The sequence below is a fragment of the Polypterus senegalus genome, chromosome 12, assembly GCF_016835505.1.
Source record: "Polypterus senegalus isolate Bchr_013 chromosome 12, ASM1683550v1, whole genome shotgun sequence".
Classification (NCBI taxonomy): Eukaryota; Metazoa; Chordata; class Cladistia; order Polypteriformes; family Polypteridae; genus Polypterus; species Polypterus senegalus.
The window spans coordinates 152,972,479-152,993,678 of record NC_053165.1 but is presented as its reverse complement, the minus strand read 5'-3'; the positions used below and the strand labels follow the sequence as shown (position 1 = coordinate 152,993,678).

The following is a 21,200-nucleotide window of genomic DNA, read 5'->3' as shown; positions in this document are numbered from 1 at the left end:
TGTGTATAGTGCTTTACTATAAAAATTTTATAACTATTACATTTTAATTAAGATATATTTTCTGATAGGAAAGTACAGTTGTCAATTTTAAAGAGGTGCTCCACCAGAGCCTTTTAAGCTCACGTTTTCATTGGTGAAACTGACCACAGCAAGTTTAAATATCAACTGGTGAGAACTATCCATGGGGAACAAATCTTGTAACCTGTGCCACGTAATCCATTGGCACAGGTTACAAGTGTATCCATTTGTATTGTCAATGTGTACATAAGCTACTTCCTGGAAAGTAGGCATTGAATGGCAGGATCTGCCCCTTCATCCCCATTGGCACCAAAAATGATTTTGACTTCCCTGTTTACATTCAATGCCTACTTTTCACAGGGCCAGTACCAATCTTTTTGAAGTGATTAATGAAAGGGACATTGGAAAATTTATCAAATTATACAGTATACAAACTTAGTGCAGGGATTAAATGAGGTTCCAGACATTAATTACTTTGGTAATTTAATTTCAGTCACTACAGGCTACAATTGGGTTGGTTCCAATTATGCCAAGTTCATACAAAATGGACAATACAGCAAACACAAAGTACAGTACTAAGCAAATGGCTCCAAGTTTTTTATCCAGCTTCCACTTATTCAGGTGTACAATCAGAAAAAGAAATGCAATAGAGAGGAGCAGAGCTGAGGCCGTGTAAACCAAGCCTGTGCTGTTCACTTGGACAGGCGCCGAATTGTCCACAAACACAGTTTTGATGAACCACGGTAAACCGAGACAGAGGACATCAAACACATTGGATCCTACGATGTTGGACATGGCCATGTCACCCTTTCCTGAAAGGCAAGCAAATGCAACTTTAAAGACTAAGTTTAGAGGTTAAGGTCGGTTATTTCTTCACAAACATGGTGTACATGAATTTATCATATCACTTTGTTAGTTTATACTATTTAAACCTACTTCCCTGCACTGGCACATTACACTAGAGCCTGGTAGCAATGGTGGCACCACCAGATCCTCTCCTTCCCTGGACCCTGTGTTAGGGTATAGCGGGTTATATGATACCAAAGATATGATGTAAGAAAACATGGCTTGTTTGTCACATTTGTCAGGAAATGATGATTTTAATTTTTACTATTTCTTGCGTTAAGGATACATTTTCATTTGCTTAAATGCAGAAGAATATCAAAATAAACTACATGGCATGAAGTGTTTACTGAGATGGTGTGCATACAGCTCTTTCTAAAATGGCTCATTCCTATAATGGGGTTTGGTTCAAAAGGAACATGGAGGAATTCCTGATGTTAGTGGAAGGCTGAAGAATACTCGACAAGTGGGAGTGGGCAGAAAGTTTTCATTCAGTCTTTAGGCAACAGCAGCATTAAATGCCAGTGTGGCCAATATTTTGTAATCTGTAGCAAACCCATTAATTACCACACAATAGTGTGTTCTGAACCAATGACTGGGTGTTGAAACATCCATCTATTTTCCAACCTGCTGAATCCGAACACAGGGTCACGGGGAGTTAGGGGTCTGCTAGAGCCAATCCCAGCCAACACAGGGCACAAGGCAGGAACCAATCCCAGGCAGGGTGCCAACCCACCACAGGACAAACACACACTAGGGCCAATTTAGAATCTACCAAACTTAATATAAAAGACGACCCATATGAAATCACAAAGTCCCCCCAATGTCAGTGTTAAGTGCCTAGGATCAGATGAGCGTAGCCCCAGGGTAGTGAAATCAGGAGACCCCCAAGTTTAGGAGTACGCTAACTGGCATGTAGCTGCCTGCTCTCGTTTGTGAAATGTCCCAAGTTCTAAAGCTGCCAGAGTTTATTTGCTCCAAAACTGATTGTATTCACCCCATAAACAGACTTGGACTGCCGAAGGTTGAAGTCTATTTTTCCATTTGGAAAAGTTAATAAGAACAGTAAAGTGTGCGTTTATGCTAAAGTCATGGGGGTGTGAAAAATGTAATATTAACATTTTAGTACAGAAAACCTGCCGTTAGGCTTGCACTGTAAATGGTTTCTTTTTTTCTTGGTCTGTGGATACAGAGGTTTAACTTTATTTTTATCATCACTTGGCCGGCCTGTCATACTATGAGGTGTTCCACCTTAGTGGAAACACAATGCGTGTAATTCTTTTAAAAAAAAAAAAAACAAGAAAACCCTGAATACACAGCTACCTCTCCCACCCGCCCCGACTAGAAGATTTACCTTCTCTCGCCACAAGCACACTTGCCACGGTGTCAGGAATGCTGGTGCCTGCTGCCAAGAGTGTGAGCCCCATGACGGTGTCTGGGACCCCCAGGGTTTCACCTGCAATTTAAAATATATGAAGAGACGAGACAAGTTAGTGGCTTACTAAACAAATTGATAAGGGGCTGGGGGGGCTCCTCCCGTTCAGAACTGGTGCACCCCTGCGACTGCAGCTTTTATTCCAGCGAAGTCAGTCGTACTTGTGATTAATTGAATTGTTTCGTTTACTGGTCTCTTAGTTTTGCATGCTGAAAACACCAGAAATACAATTACACTGGAGAGCCAATTGGATTGAGGCTTTTAGTCACCTGGTTTAATATATAAAGCTGTGTGTGTGTGTGTTTGTCTGCCATACAAATCTGCACCGGGTGTCCGATCGCCAACAAACGGGGGCTGGGGCTCCTTTGTGACCAGGAGGAGGTCATGGGGTATGTTTGGTTGGGAAAAATTTTGTGGTGAAGCGCAGGGCACCTTCTCACCGAAATAACGTTCGCCACACGTCCCCGTACTTAAAGGTAAATTCATCTCACTGTGGTGCTTATTTCGTATATAATAATACCGTGTAACCCATTATAATTGTCCTGCTTTTCACTAATATACCCATACCACCAAAAAACAGACAGACTTTTCTGGTATCTGAAGTGGACTTTCTAATTCTATTTCAAGGGCGTCTGAAACGCCACAGCAGACAGAATCCACAGTACAGAAACTTACAATAAAATGTGAACCAGAAAACTGTTTCTTCTATGTCTATGTTCTGTTTCTTTCTCATCTGGGAAATTAACCGATTATAGATTCCCAGGCAACGCCAGGCACTCCTGCTAGTATATAAAAAAAAAAAAATCCTGGGACGAGACGTGACTTTTTTAGAGAGATACTTTAATGTCCCGCGAGACGAGTGCCAAGAGATTTAAGCATGCATGGGGCCGGAAATAAAAGACAAAGAGTAGATGACAAAGTAGAACGTCGTAAAGAATTCAAAAACGTTGGTGTGATACGCATGAAGAGCAGGTTAGAGATAATGGAAGTATGAAAATTTAAAAAAAGTCTCAATAAAATGATAGTAAAGATTACATTAATGCTAACAAATGGAAATTATTACACAGTGAAACAGAACAGCAAAAGGAGATTGAATATATGGACATAGGTGATATAAAAGAAGTAGATAGATATGAAAAGCACTATATGATAGATAGATAGATACTTTATTAATCTCAAAGTAGAGATTGTTCAGCTTTAAACTTTAAGTCGGAGACTTGTAGATCGTCTAATTCGTGTTGCCATCAGGGAGAAGTAGTGTTTCTCCCCAATGAAGAGGCGCATCCACGAGATTTAAAAGATTTGTTGTTTAATGCGTGTGTGTATATACATAAACACACACACACACACACACACACACACACACACACACACACATATTTATATATACATACATATACTGTACACACACACTTATATATACATACATACATATATATACTGTATACACACACACACACACCTCATATATAAAATAATTCAACGTCTACACATAATTTTGCTTTCAGAAAACTGGGCTATGATAGTTAAGAAATATGGCCAACTAAACACATTTGGATCAATTAGAACCACAACTGACCCACTGCTGTGTGAAAATGTTTGGAATAAAAACCTGCAAATCACAAGGGGGTCTCCCAGGACCACACTTAACTACTGACCTAGAAGAATAATTATAAGAATTAGAAGATTAGAAGAAGAAGGTTTTTGATGAATGTTACGTTTGCGTTTTATCATCCGCTATGGCCAGTAGAGAAGCTCCATTTGCCCCTCAGCCTTAAACACATCTGCCTGGACCGTAGTGCCAGCTTTGTGCCCACCTTGCAGTCTGCATGTCGTTCACTCTGTGTTCTGTCTAGTGTACCCTCCCCATTTCAAGAATAGATGAGAAAGTACAAACCCGTTCTATCCACTGTGCCACCCTGCCTACCTCAAGAGTGGTGCTGCACGTAAATATTTCAGAAGAGTTCTGGGGGTTCAAACCCCAGCCTTGCTGCTGTCCATGTGGAGTTTTCCCGTTCTCCACGTTTGTGCAACAAATCTTAAAAAGACGCGGGCGTGCGTTTGATTAACATGAGAACAATCTAGATGAGACGAGGCCATTCAGGCCAACAAAGCTCACCAGTCCTGGTCACTTATTTCTAAAATAACATCAAGTTCCGTTTTCAGATGGTCCCTAAAGTCCTCCTGTCTACCGCACTACTTGGTCTCTTATTCCTCGTGTCTCTCGTGCTTTGTGTAAAGAAAAACTTCCTAATGTTTGTGTGAAGTTTCCCCTTAACAAGTTTCCATCTGTGTCCCCGTGTTCTTGTTGAATTTAATTTAAAGTCGCCGTCTCGATCCACTGCACTGATTCCCTTCATCATTTTAAACACTTCAGTCAGGTCTCCTCTTCATCTCCTTAAGGCTCAGCTCTTTTCATCTTATAACTCATCCCCTGTAGCCCTGAGTCAGCCTCGTCGCTCTTCTCTGGACCTTCTCCTGTGCTGTGATGTCCTTCTTGTAGTCTGGAGACCCAAACTGCACTCAGGACTCCAGATGAGGCCTCACCAGTGTGTTATAAAGCTTGAGCAGAACCTCCCGTGACTTGTACTGCACATATCAAGGCGCTATATAACCTGACATTCTGTTTGCCTTCTTCATGTCTTCTGCAGACCGTCTGAACGTTGATACCTTAAGAGTCCACTCCGACTCCTGTGTCCTTCTCATGAGGTCTACTTTCGATTTGCAGACCTCCCACTGCGTGCTCAATGTCCAATGGCGATTCCAGTACATCTGCCCTGTGATGGACTGGACTGGGTCTTCATCTTAGTGGGCTTCTGAGCAGACGGGGCTCCGGTCTGCGTGATGCCAGACTGGATTACGTGGTGTGCAGAATGGACGTGAAAGATCACGGTGTGCATCTGAACGTTTGTAGGCCCATCGCACCCCAAATTACTAGGGACAGGGCTGGCCGTATGCTTTTATATTTAAAGGAGGTCATTCATGCAAGGACAGCAGCCCTGGGGAAGAAGGCGGCGGCGGCCCACCAGGTAAAGGCTGCCCCCCCAGCATCAGGCCTTGAGCGTCCACCATGTGAACATTTCTGCATAAGAGAGATAATAATCCTCTTATGCTTCAGCCTGTCACTTGATATCACATGAGCTTTTTTTTCGCCGTATCTCGAGGGCAAAGCGACTGCTAATCCAAGCCCCCCCCAATCCCCCACTGCCTGACTTCAAAACGGAGGGAGAAATTCCTGCCCAAGGTCAGAAGGAAGTAATTAAGTAGACAACGGCGCAGCCTCAAGTACGCAGTGGTCTTTAGGTGGCCACTTTACGTTTGCCGGGGTCTGCGGCACAAAACTTGGGGGTCTGCGATGGGTTTATTGACTTAGGCCTCGTAATTTTGGTTTATTCTTTGTCAACCACGCAGTCCGCTCACTCCCACGCATTTAGGCCTCTTATACAGGAGTCCTACAGCACGTGACAAAGGTATTCGCCCCCTTTGGAATTCCTCCCATTTAAAATTACTGGATGCCAATTGGCGCTTTTTTTTGACAACAGAAAGAGACCCTTTAAATGTCAAAGTGAAAATGGGGTCCGGATTTATCAGGAAAGCGGTCCTAACTGGGGCAACAGTGTAGACGTGTCTCACATATGACCGGAGGTTAACTTGGTGCCAAGAGTTACTTGGGCAATGGTGTTGAAGCATCTCCTGTAAGACCCGAGGACTATTCGGACTGTAAACGTGCCAACGGTGTCAGTGCCAAGTGTTACTCGGGCAACAGTATAGAGGCGTGTCTTGCGGAAGTGTCAGACCCTAAAGTTACCTTAGCAACCGTGTTGAGGAGTCTCACATAAGACCCGAGATTTACTTGATGCCAACAGTGTTACACGGGCAATGGTGTCGACGTTTCTCACGCAAGACCTGAGGACGATTTGGACTATAATAAAGTGCCAACAGTGTCAGTGCCAAGGGTTACTCATGCAAGACACGCCTACACCATTGCCCAAGTGTCAGACCCAAGCGTTACCTGGGCAACAGTATATAGACGTGTCTCACATAAGACCGGAGGTTAACTTGGTGCCAAAAGCATCAGTGCCAAGTGTTACTTGGGCAATGGTGTGGACGTGTCTCACATAAGACTCAAAGACTATTCGGACTGTAAACGTGCCAACGGTGTCAGTGCCAAGTGTTACTCGGACAACAGTATAGAGGCGTGTCTTGCATAAGTGTCAGACCCGCGCGTTACCTTGGCAACAGTGTAGATGTGTCTCACATAAGATCCGAGGTTTACTTGGTGCCAACGACGTTAGCGCCAGGCATTACTTGAGGAATGTTATAGACGCGTCTCATGCAAGACCAGACGACTATTCAGACTGTAAGTGACGACAGCACTCGCGTTAGACTTCAACAAGCCTGGGAAGGTTCAAGAAGGCAGACAAAGACTCCCTTCTATTGAGAGGGCCACAGAAGACCAATGTGAACAGCGATTGGGACTTCAGAAGTGGCACAGGCCATGGCTAGTATTTAGTGTAACTGGGGCACCACAGACATTTCTAGTGTTAAAATGCATTGCATGTGTCTTTCCAACAGACGGTGCACCCCAGGCATTTCTAGTGTTAAAATGCATTGCATGCGTCTTTCCAACAATGCAATGCAGACTATTTAATTTTATGGCTTGTTAGTCTGCGCAGTGTAAGGCTCTTCTATCGTAGATTTTTTTTCCTTTCCAAGGATGTCATCCAAATGATTTGAAGCCTAAAACGGATCATTTTCAGTCTGTCACATTTTTCTGTGAAGTGTTTTATTAAATCAAACAGAGCACGATGAACACATACAGATGTAAATGGAAACAAGTGAGATGTAAAATGACAAAGCGGCCAGCAGTTGTCCATCTTCTTGCTAATAAGGAGCCATTAAAACATGAAATGCAGCAGTTTAAGACTGAAATAAGCAACTAAGGGTGGGGAACCTTAACAAGCGAGACCACTAAAATGAAGGATGAACATGTCACTTATATACAAGAAGTACGTCATCAGCAATAATTGACTTCTCATTAAGAAACAAGAACCTGCAGCCACTGCGGCCCTCCAGGACCAACACTGCCCACCTCCGAGTGAGATCAGGGGGCTCTCAAATTCGGCCCCGGGGTCCACTGTGGCTGCAGGTTTGTGTTTCCATCAGACAAACTCCTAATCGGCGACAACACCCGATAACGCTGAGCTCATTTAATTTTTCTCTTATTCTACACTCAGAAAAGCACCGCAGCGTGATTTTTACATTTATAAGACATTTAGAAATATTTTCATTTTTGCTAGAGATTGTAAATGCTTAACTCTTTAATTGATTTCATTTTATTTCGCCCTTCGTTGTATCTTATTAATGACAATTTAAAAAAAAAAAACGTGCAGTGCAGACACCCAGGCAAACAACACTGAATCACGAAAGGCTGCAACTGCTTTAGCGTCAGGCCCACTAATTAGAAAATAATGGATTTATTAAACAGTTAGAACACCCGGAAAAGTAGAATGAAAACCAAGATGGAAATGCTAAAAAGAAAGAAAAATACATTAGTCCAATATAACTGCTTAGTACATTTATATATATATATATATATATATATTATATAAAACCAAACTTAGTTTTCTAGTTTCAATAATTGTTTCATAAACACAGAACTTAGGAAATAACACATCACTTACTTAGCCTAGAAGTCCAATTAAAAACAGAAAGCAGCCACAGGGGGTCCCCAAGACCGAGTGTGGTGGACCCTGTGCCCTCCCCCCCCACCCTTTGCATATTCTGCCACACAGGTGTGTCTGAGCCCCACCATACAAAAGCTCTTCCCAGGTATGTAACGCCACCCCAGGCCACGAGGGGGCGCTGCTGTTAAAACAGCTTCGTCATTTTCTTCCTCCACAGCCTTGAGAACCCGCCCATGCAGGGCAGCTGACCCCGCCCCCTTCCAGTCCCAGGGCTCCAAAATGGATGACCACCCGGAAGGAGGCATCGTTGACCATGGAGACGTTCCAGAGTGGGGAGCTCCCATTTTATAGAGTAATCGAACGGCCTGACCGAGTGAAGAGAGGCCCACTTGGGTACGGGGGACTTTTATCGTTTCACACCATCATTTTTGTTTCAGATTTGTTACTAAAAACGGGGAGGGCCGTGTTGCCACCCCAAACTACTGCCATTTTTGTCGACCCTTTACCCCCAACGCATACATTAGGAATCCAAAATATGGTTTTGTAATCAAGCGTCAGGCCCACCATTTACAACATACAAGATGCATCAACGGCTCCTTATTTTTGACAGCACCGTTCCCTCCTGTCTCTATTGATAATCCTCCAGGACACGGTGCACACGTTTTCCACTTGCCTTTTATTTTAGGACCGGCGGTCCGTGTGTTTCACTAGTAGTTTGAAGGAAGAAGTGCGTGACCCCATAAAAAGGCAGACATCACAGGTTTCTCCCTTGGCGGATGCCTATTATGCAAATTGACTCAATGTCTCCGCCCACCTACTCCCAAATTTGCATAGCATCATTAGGATTTTGAACAGAATGGTGAATTTTTTTAAAATTTAACCCACTCACTGATAGACCACCCTTCAGCCCTTCGGTTCTTACCCACTACGGTCACCATCCACACGAGGACGTAGGTGAAAGCGGAAATCCAAACAGCAGACATGAAGAAAGTAACAACGAACCACCTCTTCCAGAAACGGCGCCGGCAGTCGGGGACAGTCAGGAAGAGCAGAGTCACGATTGGCAAGGACAACACCCACAGTACCCGCTTCAAGTCCGCATCGGGCATGGTGAACACACTCGGATGATCTGTTTGGGAGAACATCAAAAATAAAGTTCAATGGACGCTGTGGCTTTCTCAACAAGAGATTTAGGCGTAGCAAAAGCTTGGGAGTTCAAAAGTTTAAAAATATCAAATTTAGTCCAAATCAAAAAGGACGGGGCAGGCAGGGGGTCAAGTATGGGGGTGGCAGAGGACCCAAGCAGTCTTTTACACCTGCCATTAGCATGCACTGTGTGCTGGCATTAAAGTGCATCTCCAGTGTCCATAGAGTTTGGAAATCTCCAGACCACCACGGGACATTCGCAACCTCGAAAAGTACTGCTGTTTAAGGTGGCATATATGTGGTGAAAGGAACTATATACAAATATAAAGGATTCAAATACCGTCCTGTAAGTGAAGTGCATCATGGGGGAATAAAATCACTCTAAAAACAAACAAACAAAAAAAAAAAACAGCATCATGTATTTCAAACTTTAACAAAAATAGTAAAAGATGGTATAAATTATGAAAGGCACTATATTACTTCATAGCGACCCAACATTGGATAAAGCAAGTTTAGAAAGGGGATGGATGAATGGATGGTCAGTTACGTATAACATTTATTAAAGTCACTCCATTGTGCACAGCAATTTAGAGACGATTTGAATGATGAAAGGTGCTATATAACCACTAATTAATTCTATTTTAACTAGCGGTGCTGTGTATGTAATTAAATCAACCTGGAAATTTGCAGTGTGCCATCTAGTGAAAAGCATTTTTTAATGCATGTAGTAATAAGATAAGTTGCATGCGTCATTCCAACAGATGGCATGTGACACACATCTGTAGTAATAAAATGCATTTTATTACTACAAATGTGGGTGAGGCACCATCTGTTGGAAAGAGACATGCAATGCATTTTAGTACTAGAAATGTCTGTAAGCACCATCTGTCGGAAAGTGACATGCATTGCGTTGTACTACTACAAATGTCTAATATACCATCTGTTGGAATGACTGAGACAGCAACCAGAAGAACGAACAGACACTTTTTTATTAAGATGGAAAATAATTTGCATCTAAAAGTTGTACCATAACCACTGCAGACTCTCGAAAGGCACGATATAAATATTAAAATTTATTTGTTGCTAATGCAGTTTGGAGGGAAGCCCTAAGCCCTGGAGTGTATTATGGAATGCCATGCATTCAGAAAAGTAAAAATGAAACCTCAGTTTATTATTGATCGACACCTCCCGTTCCATATCACTATTTATTTATCAGGCAGTCCTTTCCCCATTCAATTTGCTGTATCAATTCATTATTGGTTTAAGTCCTATTGTAATGTAAACACTGAAGTCTGCTAAGAGCTTTGGAATTGGCTATACCCTGAAAGGCGCTATAATTTTTTTTTTTTTTTTTAAATCTACACTGTCCTTCCAAGTTCTTTTGAGACTTCTGAAATGCATTCAGGAAGACAAGTGCTGTAATAGTTGTTATACAGCGGACAGCAATGACCCCGTATAATACTGTAAAATAGAGACCAGCTGTGCCAGTGCGACTCACCATTGGGGCTCTCGTGCAGGCCGTGTAAACTGAGAGTGAGCTGTGAGTAGCCCGAGTCCTCCTGAAAGATCCCGCTGTCCGACCGCGAGTACCTGCCCACCAGCCGCCCGCTCTCCTCATTCCAGCCCACCAGCGGCTGCTGCTCCCCGTTCTCCTCCAGAGCGTTGGCCAAGCAGGCACAGCAGGGGCTGAACTTCTTCATCATGTACTGATTGATGCGGATGTCGAAGCAGAGGACGACGATGTACACGGCGTAGATCAGCAAGAGCGAGGCCGCCTCGAACCTGGGAGGGTTCGAGGAAAGAAAAAAAAAAGGGCTACTCATCCATCGAGTCAACGCGCCGCTCCCCGTGCCCAACAACAGTTCTTTTCACTTTGGTGGGAAATCATTTATTTCTGCTTGTAATAAAATTTGACAAAGTTATGCTGAATTTTTATTTTGCTTTATGTCCTAAAAAGTGTTTGTCTGTGGCTTTATTAGGATGAAGAAAAAAAATTAAACGGTTTGCTTTCATTCTGCTGCCCCTGGCACCTTGAGCAACAGGCCAAAACCCAAAAGCATTCCTTAATTATTTAGGATCTTGGCAAGCCAGCAGCATGGGGTATAAAAGTATGGACCACCAAGCGCTGGCTGTGGCTTATCTGCTTCACAAGGCAAAAATGGAAATGTTGCACACAAACCATGGGGTCTTGAAGGCGACTGCTGTATGCGTTACTCCAAAGACCAGGAAGAGGGGATGGTCCCCAAAGGCATGACACATTGATGCAGTATCTATGACCCTTATTGTGGGGGCTGGTACATCCACACAACTCGTCCATGAAAATAAAACAGAAGAGTGAAGAGTCGGACCTGCATTTGAGATTGACATCTGGGCAGGGAGGTGAGGACCCCTAAAGGAGATGCATATGAGTGTAGGGTGGACCCCCTGTGTACAGCCACACAACTGAGATAGACAAGTCGGCTGCCACACTTGCATGAAAGATTGAGGAGAGGTTGGGGGACTTGGCACCCCTTGGAATTTCACACAAGTCATACAAGAATGCAAGATTAAAGAGTGGGGGAGGAGGGGTGCCGTTTAGGGGTACCAATCGCCACCCCAAGCCACCCCATCCAGGTGCCAATGACTACATTTGCCAAAAAAAAAAAAAACATGCCACCCTAGGTGAACACCTGCTTCACCCTAGGAACAACCATGGATGGAGTGCCAGTCCACCACTGGGGACACTCACTCCTACCAGAACAAATCATAGTAGCCAACCAATGTAACCTGCATGACAGGGAGAACATGCAAACTCCACTCAGACTGTGAAGCACGAACCTAAAGATTCAGAACTTTGGGTGCAAGAATTCAGCCAATTAAAAATAAATAAATAAATAAATACTCTTACCAGTATATTTTATTGTCATAAATAATGGCAATAATGGCTGCCACGCTGATGGCATAGGCCACGCTGTCTCGGAATAAAGGCCAGCAAGACAGTCGGGACACCTGCAAGACACATCAAGAACAACACCCACAGTGCTTAGTGCAGCCAATGAACTGGAAGGGGCGGAGTCCGACTCGCTCTTACACACTTCAGGATTCTGACACACAACAAAACTTTCAGGAGTCGCTCTTGTGGATGCCACTCACACTGCAATGAAAAATACACGCAGACTGGCAGGCAGAATTTAATGATCGATCCATCCATTACGAATCTTTTAAAGTATGCATTTCAGGGTGAGGTGGGGGACGGGGTTAGGGATGTCATTTATTTATTATGTCGCACCTTCACGTTTGTCCCTTTACATTCCCAAATCGTAAACTCCGATCTGCTTGACTTGCTATTCCGAAAGCAAAACATAGAAAAAACTAAAAGTAGTCCCACCACTTCTGTCTAAGCTCCAAATAAGATGGAATCATCCAGCTACTGAGATACCTCAGGCCGGCCTTCTTAAAACATACTTTTTTTAATTGAGTTTTTTTTTTGGTTAAACTTGTGACTGATCACGCTTTCTTTTGTTTTCTCATCTTGGTATCCGGAGACGGCTTTGTGCCACCACCTTCTGGACAGAATTCCCCCCCCCGAGGCTGGTGGAAGGAAGAAGAACACAGCGGTCCTGTCTTTGATGACGTCTGCACAGGCAGAGAGTCTCTCTTTTAAATTCTTTTCTCATTTTAAATTTTAGATATACAATACCATTACTAAGGGGGTCTGGGTGGGCTTTTGGTCATAGGACCCCAGATGTTCTTTGCCCATTGTGGAGGTGAACCTGCATCACACCATAAATAGTGTGCTCATCACTCACTTGTGTCAACTTTTAACAAAGAGGTAACGTTCAAGTCAGAAACTTGAACAAGAATCGAAGAAGGCGGACATTGGCCTGCCCGCTCCACCCAGCGGAATGCCTTTAGCAGTGACCTTGAGGATGTCACAGTCACATGCCTTGTGGCACGGCTCGGCTCAAGGCACACCTCGGGTAAACTTGACATCGGTGACTTGGGGGCATAAATGCATAACTTTGATCTTCAAAAGGGGCAGTCACGGAAGGAAGATCAGCCATGTTCAGCTGAAGATCACGTCAAACCCCAATATGGCTAAACAAAAGACGCAAGCTTCATTTTCCCTTTAGATTATGAGAAATTTCTCATATGGTTATACCACAGAACAGAACTGCTAAACGTGTTGACAATTTCTGGGGTAGAATCAGGAGGCCAACTGAACGCAAGTATAAGTGCCGAGGGACAAATGAGCATTAGTAAGCAAATGGCTATCATATAGTGCCTTTCCAAAGTGACCACCAACATACAATGCATTTTATTAATGTCTGTGTTGCGCCATCTATTGGAAAGAAAAATGCAATGTGCTGTAGTACTACAAATATCTGTAAGGCACCATCTGTTGGAAAGAGACCTGCAATGCATTTTAGTACTACATCTGTCAGAAAGACATGTGCAATGTATTTTAAATTCTACAAATGTCTGTGAGGCACTGTCTGTCAGAAAGAGACACACAATGCATTTTAGTAGTACAGATGTCTGAGGCACCGTCTGTCAGAAAGACACATGCAATGTATTTTCACCAACACCCTAAAACCACTCTTGGTGTAGTGGGGTAATACAAATCCTGCCAAGTAATGCAGTTGTGAGCAGTGCGAGATGCCACACTCCAACACCGAGAGGCTAAGGTAAAAGCCACATTTGATGGAGATGCCACACAGAACAGCCATCCTTTCCTCTATTTTCATGGGGAGATGGTACCTACCCCTTCGGAGTCTTTAACAAGCACTACACAGAACAGCAGCAGCCCCTTACAGTTACTTATATGAGACCAAGTTAGAGCTGGCCCTCTAGCGTACATTACATGTGTTTGGGATTCAGGAGAAAAAGCATGCAGTCAGGGGGACAAAGGGCAAAATTAACACCAACAGTGCCAGGGCTGGAATGTGAATGCTGGACCCTGAAGCTGCGAGGTGGCAGTGCCCAACATAGAAAACATAACATTTCCATTCCCTAACCTGCTCAAGCTAATTCAGGGTTGTGGAAGGCCAGAGCTCAACCTGGTAGCAATGGGCACAAGGCAGGAAACGGCCCTGGACATGGTGCCATCGATCACATGGCACACTTACACACACACATACATGAAACACTGGGCCAGTTAATGCAACCTGCATGTCTTAGGAGGGGGTGTCACAGAGACAAACAGAGAAAATGCAAACCCAACACAAAAACAACAGCAGCAGGATGTCAGAATTTAACTTTGAATAACCAATCCGTGAGACTCAAGTGCCAGCGACTGCACCAGCTAGCCACCCACACGCAGAACAGATCAATGTCAACTTTTTAAAAGCCCTTCACCGTGTATCAGTCGATCGCTCATAACTCTACATACCATGGATGCCAATAATCCGCACGCCGCGCAAATACCCAGCAAATTGTAAACTGCGGACCCCACGATGGTGCTGACTCCAATGTCCCCCTTTGTGACAAACACACCTAAAAATAGAAAAAAAAATAAAGACATACACAAGAATAAACACCCCAGATGAAGAATTATTTTCCAACTTTAAAACGTCCGTAAGATTACCCAGAAACGTTGTGACTAATTCAGGTGCAGAGCTGCCGGCTGCCATAAACGTCGCTCCGGCTACGTCCTGAGAAAGGCCAAGACCTGAAAAATAATTTTCTATGAATTAATATTTTGCAAAATTTGTTAAAAGTAAAATCGAGGAGGTGTAGGAGCCCACCCCATATTACATACAAGGTGCATTACTACACAAATGTACACACATTATCTATTACTTACACACCGAACAGTACAGCACTGGGAATGCAAATGGACTCAAACACACCTGCATATGCTGTATATGAAGTGTGCCATTCACGTGTACGAATGCCTCAACACGTACACAAACTCGGATTGCACTCACATACAATCATACGCAGGATCAACTTCTCCAACACTCTTATAAACAAAGGTGTCAGAGATTCTCAGAGAGATGCTATAGGAGACCCATTTTTGTTCTCAAAAGAAACTATTTAGATCTGTAAAATAACCTCCATAAATAACATAATCATGGGGAAAAAAAGATCTATCGATTGTGATGGATGGCAGCCGCTGCCATTACCCGACCGGGACACCATCATGGAAGGACAGCGGGGGGTGGAGATAATGCCCTTTGTATGTTATCTCCCCCTGTCCTTCCATGACGGAGGTGACCCGGTCGGGTAATGGCACTGGCCACCATCCATCACTCTATACATACAGAACGGGTCTGTAGTTTGTAAGAACTCCCACTGCGTCCAATCACACAGGTGCAGTTCAAGTTCTCTTGAGCCGTTAGTACCCTGCCTACCACAACATTCAAGATTTCCGTTTCGTCAGCATGTCAAGAATCTTTTCAAAGCCCACAACTTCAAGTGTAAAGGGCCCTCCAAGGAACCAAAAACGGTTCTCTGTCAAGTAACGGAACTACGAGGAAACACACCACCCCATTAAGTGCCGTTTTAGAACCGTTACTAAGAGTAAACATCGGCCAACACACGTCTATAAAATGATTTCTTTTAAGCTTAATAAAATGGCAGAGAGGAGGGTGGAGTTTAAATCGGGGGGTTGAGTGCTGCCATCCTACTTCTTGTGGTCTGCATCAGTGCTTGGATTGCCTTCCCCTTAATGCTAGTCAGCAGCCTTCTGTAAATTTGATTATCTCGTCCACTTGTGGTGGTGAAGGAGTTCATTTCTTTAAAAATATGCATAGTACAGAGTAGTGCAGGGGTCTCAAATTCTGGTCCTGGAGGGCCGCAGGTTTTCATTCTAACCCGTTTTTACTGCTAATTAACTTCTTTTGAATTAATTTTAATTGATTTGCTCTTTAACACTCAAACCCCTTAATTGTTTCTTTTTCCTTAATTAGCAGCCAAACAATAAATGAGATATAAAATGAGCCCAAACAACTGGTGTCCATCATACAATATCTGAAAATAAGGAAAGATGAAGATCTCAGGAATGCTGATCAGTTGAGGTCCACAAAACATTTCACCAGAGCTCTTAGAAAAGAGAAAGTCAACAATTTCAGAAATGTCTGCCATTACACAAGGAGAGCAGCAAGAAGCCATGGAATTAAAGAACGAGTTTAATTAACGATGAGACTCGGTGCCAAATGAAGCGACTGGTTGGAGTAAAATTGGAGTTTTAGTCCCCGACTCAGTTGGTCTTCTGTTGGCTCCCTCACTTCACATTTCATTTCTGTTTGGGTGCCATTTAAGGAAAGAAATGAAGCAAATCAGAGGAACAAAGAAATTTAGGGGAACAAATCTTAAAAAAAAAAAAAACACAAGTCAATTAAAATGAAAGAAAAAGGAGTTAAATAGCAGCAAAAACTGGTCACCGATTAAGAAAAAGGGTTAGAATGGAAACCTGCAGCCACTGCGGCCCTCCAGGACTGGACTTGGTGACCCCCCCGTCAAACATAGTCTCCCATCCAAGTACTGGCTTAGCTTCAGGTGGTATGGCTCTAATAAATCACTCAGTGGGCTTACAAATTTCTAAAAAGGAAAAAAATAAATAAATAAAATGAAACACCACATACGTTCACTTATTATTTCCAAAGATGGCAAAAAGTAGTCATCACAGACTATGGCGATGGCCAAAAGCATGTAAAATATAATGATGAAATGGATAACGATTCCGCCATCTTTCCTTTCCTGTTCATTGAAGAATGCTTCTGGAAATTCTGATGATGGAGAAGCCACACAGTGGGTTTGGTTTCCTACTATAAAAAAAAAAAATATAGATTTTGTTTATCAATATCTTACAGTTATACAGTAATACAAAAAACACACAATGAAACAAATACAATTTATATTCAAATGGGTCTCGACAAAATACAGCAAAATACTAAAAATAAGTGTACATTAAACTGAATTTGATTTGGGGGTGTTGGGGGGGGTTAAGATTTTCAGATAAAGTGTGTGTATTTATGTGTGTACAGTATGCATGTTGTCACACATGTGCGCATGGGAGGCAGCCAAAGGGCTCAAAAAAAAGGCAATACTCAGTTGGACCAGGGGGTGGCAGACTGCACCGACCCTTTCTTTGAATCTTGGCCTGAATAATAATAATAATAATTCTTTGCATTTATATAGCGCTTTTCTCACTACTCTAAGCATTCCTGAAGAAGTTTATTCATTTTTTTACATCTAAGATGTCTCATTTTAAGGTTTCCCAATGCTGTCGCTGTACAGTAGAGCAGTTTAAAACACTGCTGAAAACATATTACTTAAAATGGCCTTTCTATAACTTCAATTTAATTTAATTTAACTTAATCCTGATACTCTGCATGTTCAATTTCCTTATAATAACTACTCATGGTGGCTCTAAAATCCGTACTGACCCCTACTCTCTCTTCTGTTTCTTTTTCCGGTTTCTTTGCGGTGGTGGCCTGCGCCACCTCCACCTACTCAAAGCTTCATGATGCTCCAACAATGATGGATGGATTAAAAGGCAGAAGTCTACGTGACCATCATCATCATCAAGCCCTTCCGTGAGAACCCTAAATCCAAAGAGGACTGTTTCATTTATGTTAGGTAGAATGCCCAGAGGGGACTGGGCCGGTGGTCTCTGGAATCCCTACAGATTTTATTTTTTTCTCCAGCCATCTGGAGTTTTTTTTGTTTTTTCTGTCCCCCCTGGCCATTGAACCTTACTCTTATTCGATGTTAATTAATGTTGATTTATTTTGTTTTCTTATTGTGTCTTTCATTTTTCTATTCTTTATTATGTAAAGCACTTTGAGCTACTGTTTGTATGAAAATGTGCTATAGAAATAAATGTTGTTGTTGCTATCCAAGTGTCTATATAAAACACAGGGAACTCCAGTTTCTGTATTACATCTTACCTGAAGAAGGGACCGGAGTCGCCTCGAAAGCCTGCATATTGTAATCTGTTCAGTTAGCCAATAAAGGGGGACATTTTGCTCGACTTCTCACTACATTATCCAACACAAACCAAACACGATAAATTCCACCTGGGCCCTACAACATCACTTCCGGTTGCACCTCTGAGGAGGTCACGTCCTCCTTGCGTCTTTAAAAACCCCACCCTGTCTGCACCAAACCTCAGTCCTTTTCTGGACTCTTGTCTGTAAAGACCCCTATTTTGTAGCCTGAGGCTGCCCCACACCTCTTTTTGTGTCAAGGCTTGGTTATTTATCACAGTATCCATGCACACACAAATACCCTCCACCAGTCAAAAGTCTTGACACACATCTAATTTTTTTTAAATCATGGTACCATTTAATTAAATTTATAAAATACAGTCAAAACATTCCTAGTGTTTCCAATGGCTGCTAGTGCTTGAAATGACCGATTTTTATTCCTACCCCCCATCCCAACATAGGACTGCAAAGCCCCATTATTGGGGGCCATTCCTTCCGTGTCTTTAACATCGACCCCGTTAGCGTACCCTTAATTAGTCAAGTTTAATTGCTTATTATTTGAGAACAAGGCGTAACTACATTAGCACCCCCGAATCCCATCACACAGTTCATTTGAGTTACAAGGTACGGACATTTGTAAAGTTCAGTTCTGGGCTCCATGATGAAACAGCTTTCTCAAGAAACAAATCTGTCCCTTTTCTTTTTCTTGCAGAATGAAGGTTATTCCATGTAACAGACTGCCAAGAAATACCAATTGGTGTCCGTTTCTGTCTTGAGAGAAGAGAAGGAAGTGGATCTGACCAGGATAGAAAAAGAAGGGGGAAGGCCCAGCTGGACAACTTCATGAGTGTGTAGTGCAAGAAACAAACATCTTATAGGTCCTCAGTTGGCTCCTTCATTGAATACACGCCAGATACCAGGGTCATCTGCAACAGTGAAGAGACGACTTGGGCGTGCTGGCCATGTTATGTTTTTTCCAGTCCTCTTCCGCCCATTAAGCGTTTGTCAGTTTCACAAATGGCTTTTTCTTTGAAACTCTGCCTCCGAGGCCAGCATCCCTGCGTTGTATTGAACCCAGAACTGGACTTTATCTGGGGTGTAGCACAGAACTCTGAGCCTTATACATAAGCCGGCTCTCTAGGACCCTTCAAGTCAAAAGCAAAACTTTTCATTACTAATCATAACCCCAACAACCCAAAATCCACCACCGACTTTAGGAACGCCAGGACCTTGCAACCCAAATGAACAGAATGACAGGAGTGAGTGGTGCCAGTGCAGTGAAAATTAATTTTCTAATAACCAATTGGCACTTCAAATGACTAAGGATAAGCAAAGGGTGCTGACCATCAGCACAGTGGAGGAATGGCTGCTGAAAATGAGGCTTTGCAGTTATGTGCAAATAATAAATTTAAATAAAAGGTCACTTAATTAAGCATTAATAGCCATTAGGAGCAATGCACTGGCTATAGTTTTAAATCAGTTTAAGGGTATCTTGATAACTTATATTTGTATGTGAACACACACACACACACACAGTCAAGTATATACACAAAGATCTACAAAAATGAATTAAATCAGTCTGATGATTTAAATATTAAACGTCTGCTTTAACATTTCAGCGTATATCGGTAGTTTACTGTAACACGTTTAAGAAATTTTATACAGGTTAGGGAATTGTTACGTAATTGTAATTATACAGGCACGCAAAAATAAATGGCAAGGGAAAAAAAAAACCTTCCGATTTTTCAGCTTTAATTAATCCAGTGGGTTTTTACGAGTTTCTACTCCGATTGTCACCTCGGTTTTTAAACATGCGAATGTACCACCGACTATCGACCCTCCTGCACAACGGTGCCCACCAATGGCTGGCGTCCCGTCCATCGGTGTTTCGTTTCTTTACTTGTGCCCAGTACTGGCAGGATAAATACCGACTCCCCGAATTTTCAGAATGGGTAAGCGGGTTAAAAATGGACGGAGGGCTGGCTAACTCTTTTATTAACGCAATGAAGACGGCTTCCTATCCTAACCCCACCGTGCCAGTCTCCTCTCCTCATGTTAAAGAGCCTAACGTTAAGATTAACCGGAGTCCCTACAACGCGTCCATTATTAATGCGTGCGGGAGTGGGCTGTGCACCCGGCTGGCGACCCGTCCAGGTTTAATTCTTGAGGTTTCCTGAAAATTTCCATTCTGTAAAACTTTGCTGTAAAGGGAAAAAAATATATTAAATTCAGAATATGAAGGGCAGGCTGGATGAATTAATAAGGACATTCTGCAAAACTGCAGCCATATTTAGAGTGTGCATTCTTCGCGATTTTCATCGCGTTCATTTCGTAAATTGATCCATTCGGCACACGAAAACACTTTGATGGCTTTACTTCCCTGAAGTTTTACCACACCGGAAGAAAAACGAGTCGGGGTTTAAGAGGCGCTTTGAGCCTCTTCTCGTTCTCAGACGACCCATTCGCTTCTCGGACTGAAGCCTACCTGTTGCTCCTGCCAGATCCTCTTTGAGGGGTGATGTCTACCAGAAATATCCACCGCCCCATCGGATTCCTAGAAATAATCATTTAGATAGACAAACAACTGACCCAAGTCTCGACGTACTCGAGCAGCGCGTGGAGTCCCAGAAGTTGCTGCCACTTTGTAGAAAAGATGAACGACACCGTAAACCACAAGAGCCAGACAGGCAACGTGCAAGGAGACGGGACTTCTCGTCCTCCTGCGGTCCGACAGGGGAAGCATCGCCGACTGCTGCAATACCAATCCAGTAAAGGTCGTCCTTCAGACTGCAGGTCAACGACGTGCTTCACACAACCCCATAGTCCGCTAAGGTCTCTGTCTTGGACAGCGGGATGAGCAGAGGCCACTGGAGCGCATCGTCGGGACTCCCTCGCGCTTCGCCACCCCGCCCCCTCCTTTTTCGTTCTGTCCGCCCGCGATCACGGGACAAGGCGTAATTAGTGCGTTCGGTGCCAAGAGCCAATTAGGCAGCCAATCAGACTTACAGTTGTGTAACAAGCTTGACACGGCGCAAAAACCAAGACATTGATGCCGTGCTTCTCGAAAGAATCACAGGAGACGATCCCCATTTGGACAGATCTCAAGTTGAACTTCAGGTGCCTTAAAGTGCAGTTCAGCGTCGGCCATTCAAATAT

The 21,200-nt window shown here is 43.2% G+C and overlaps 1 protein-coding gene across 1 annotated transcript; it reads right to left on the bottom strand.

Annotated features, from left to right (window-relative positions):
- Positions 1-484: 484 nt before the first annotated feature.
- On the bottom strand, positions 485-20,990 carry slc24a5 (solute carrier family 24 member 5). The gene is made up of 9 exons (XM_039770342.1): positions 20,634-20,990; positions 16,698-16,880; positions 14,696-14,779; positions 14,501-14,604; positions 12,017-12,117; positions 10,628-10,911; positions 8,906-9,112; positions 2,216-2,317; positions 485-830 (listed from the first exon to the last, which is right to left on the bottom strand). Exons 1-9 carry the CDS (start codon positions 20,785-20,787, stop codon positions 508-510), a joined length of 1,542 nt encoding a protein of 513 aa, XP_039626276.1. The 5' UTR covers positions 20,788-20,990; the 3' UTR covers positions 485-507.
- Positions 20,991-21,200: the final 210 nt, after the last annotated feature.

Bases quoted from the DNA above. Each gene is read 5' to 3' on its own strand.
- slc24a5 (XM_039770342.1), bottom strand. From the start codon at position 20,787: ATGCTTCCCCTGTCGGACCGCAGGAGGACGAGAAGTCCCGTCTCCTTG. The intron at 14,780-16,697 runs GTATGTGGTGTT...ATTATTTTTCAG, and splicing joins TTTGGAAATAATAAGTGAAC to GTCTTGGCCTTTCTCAGGAC. The intron at 14,605-14,695 runs GTAATCTTACGG...TTCTATTTTTAG, and splicing joins ATTAGTCACAACGTTTCTGG to GTGTGTTTGTCACAAAGGGG.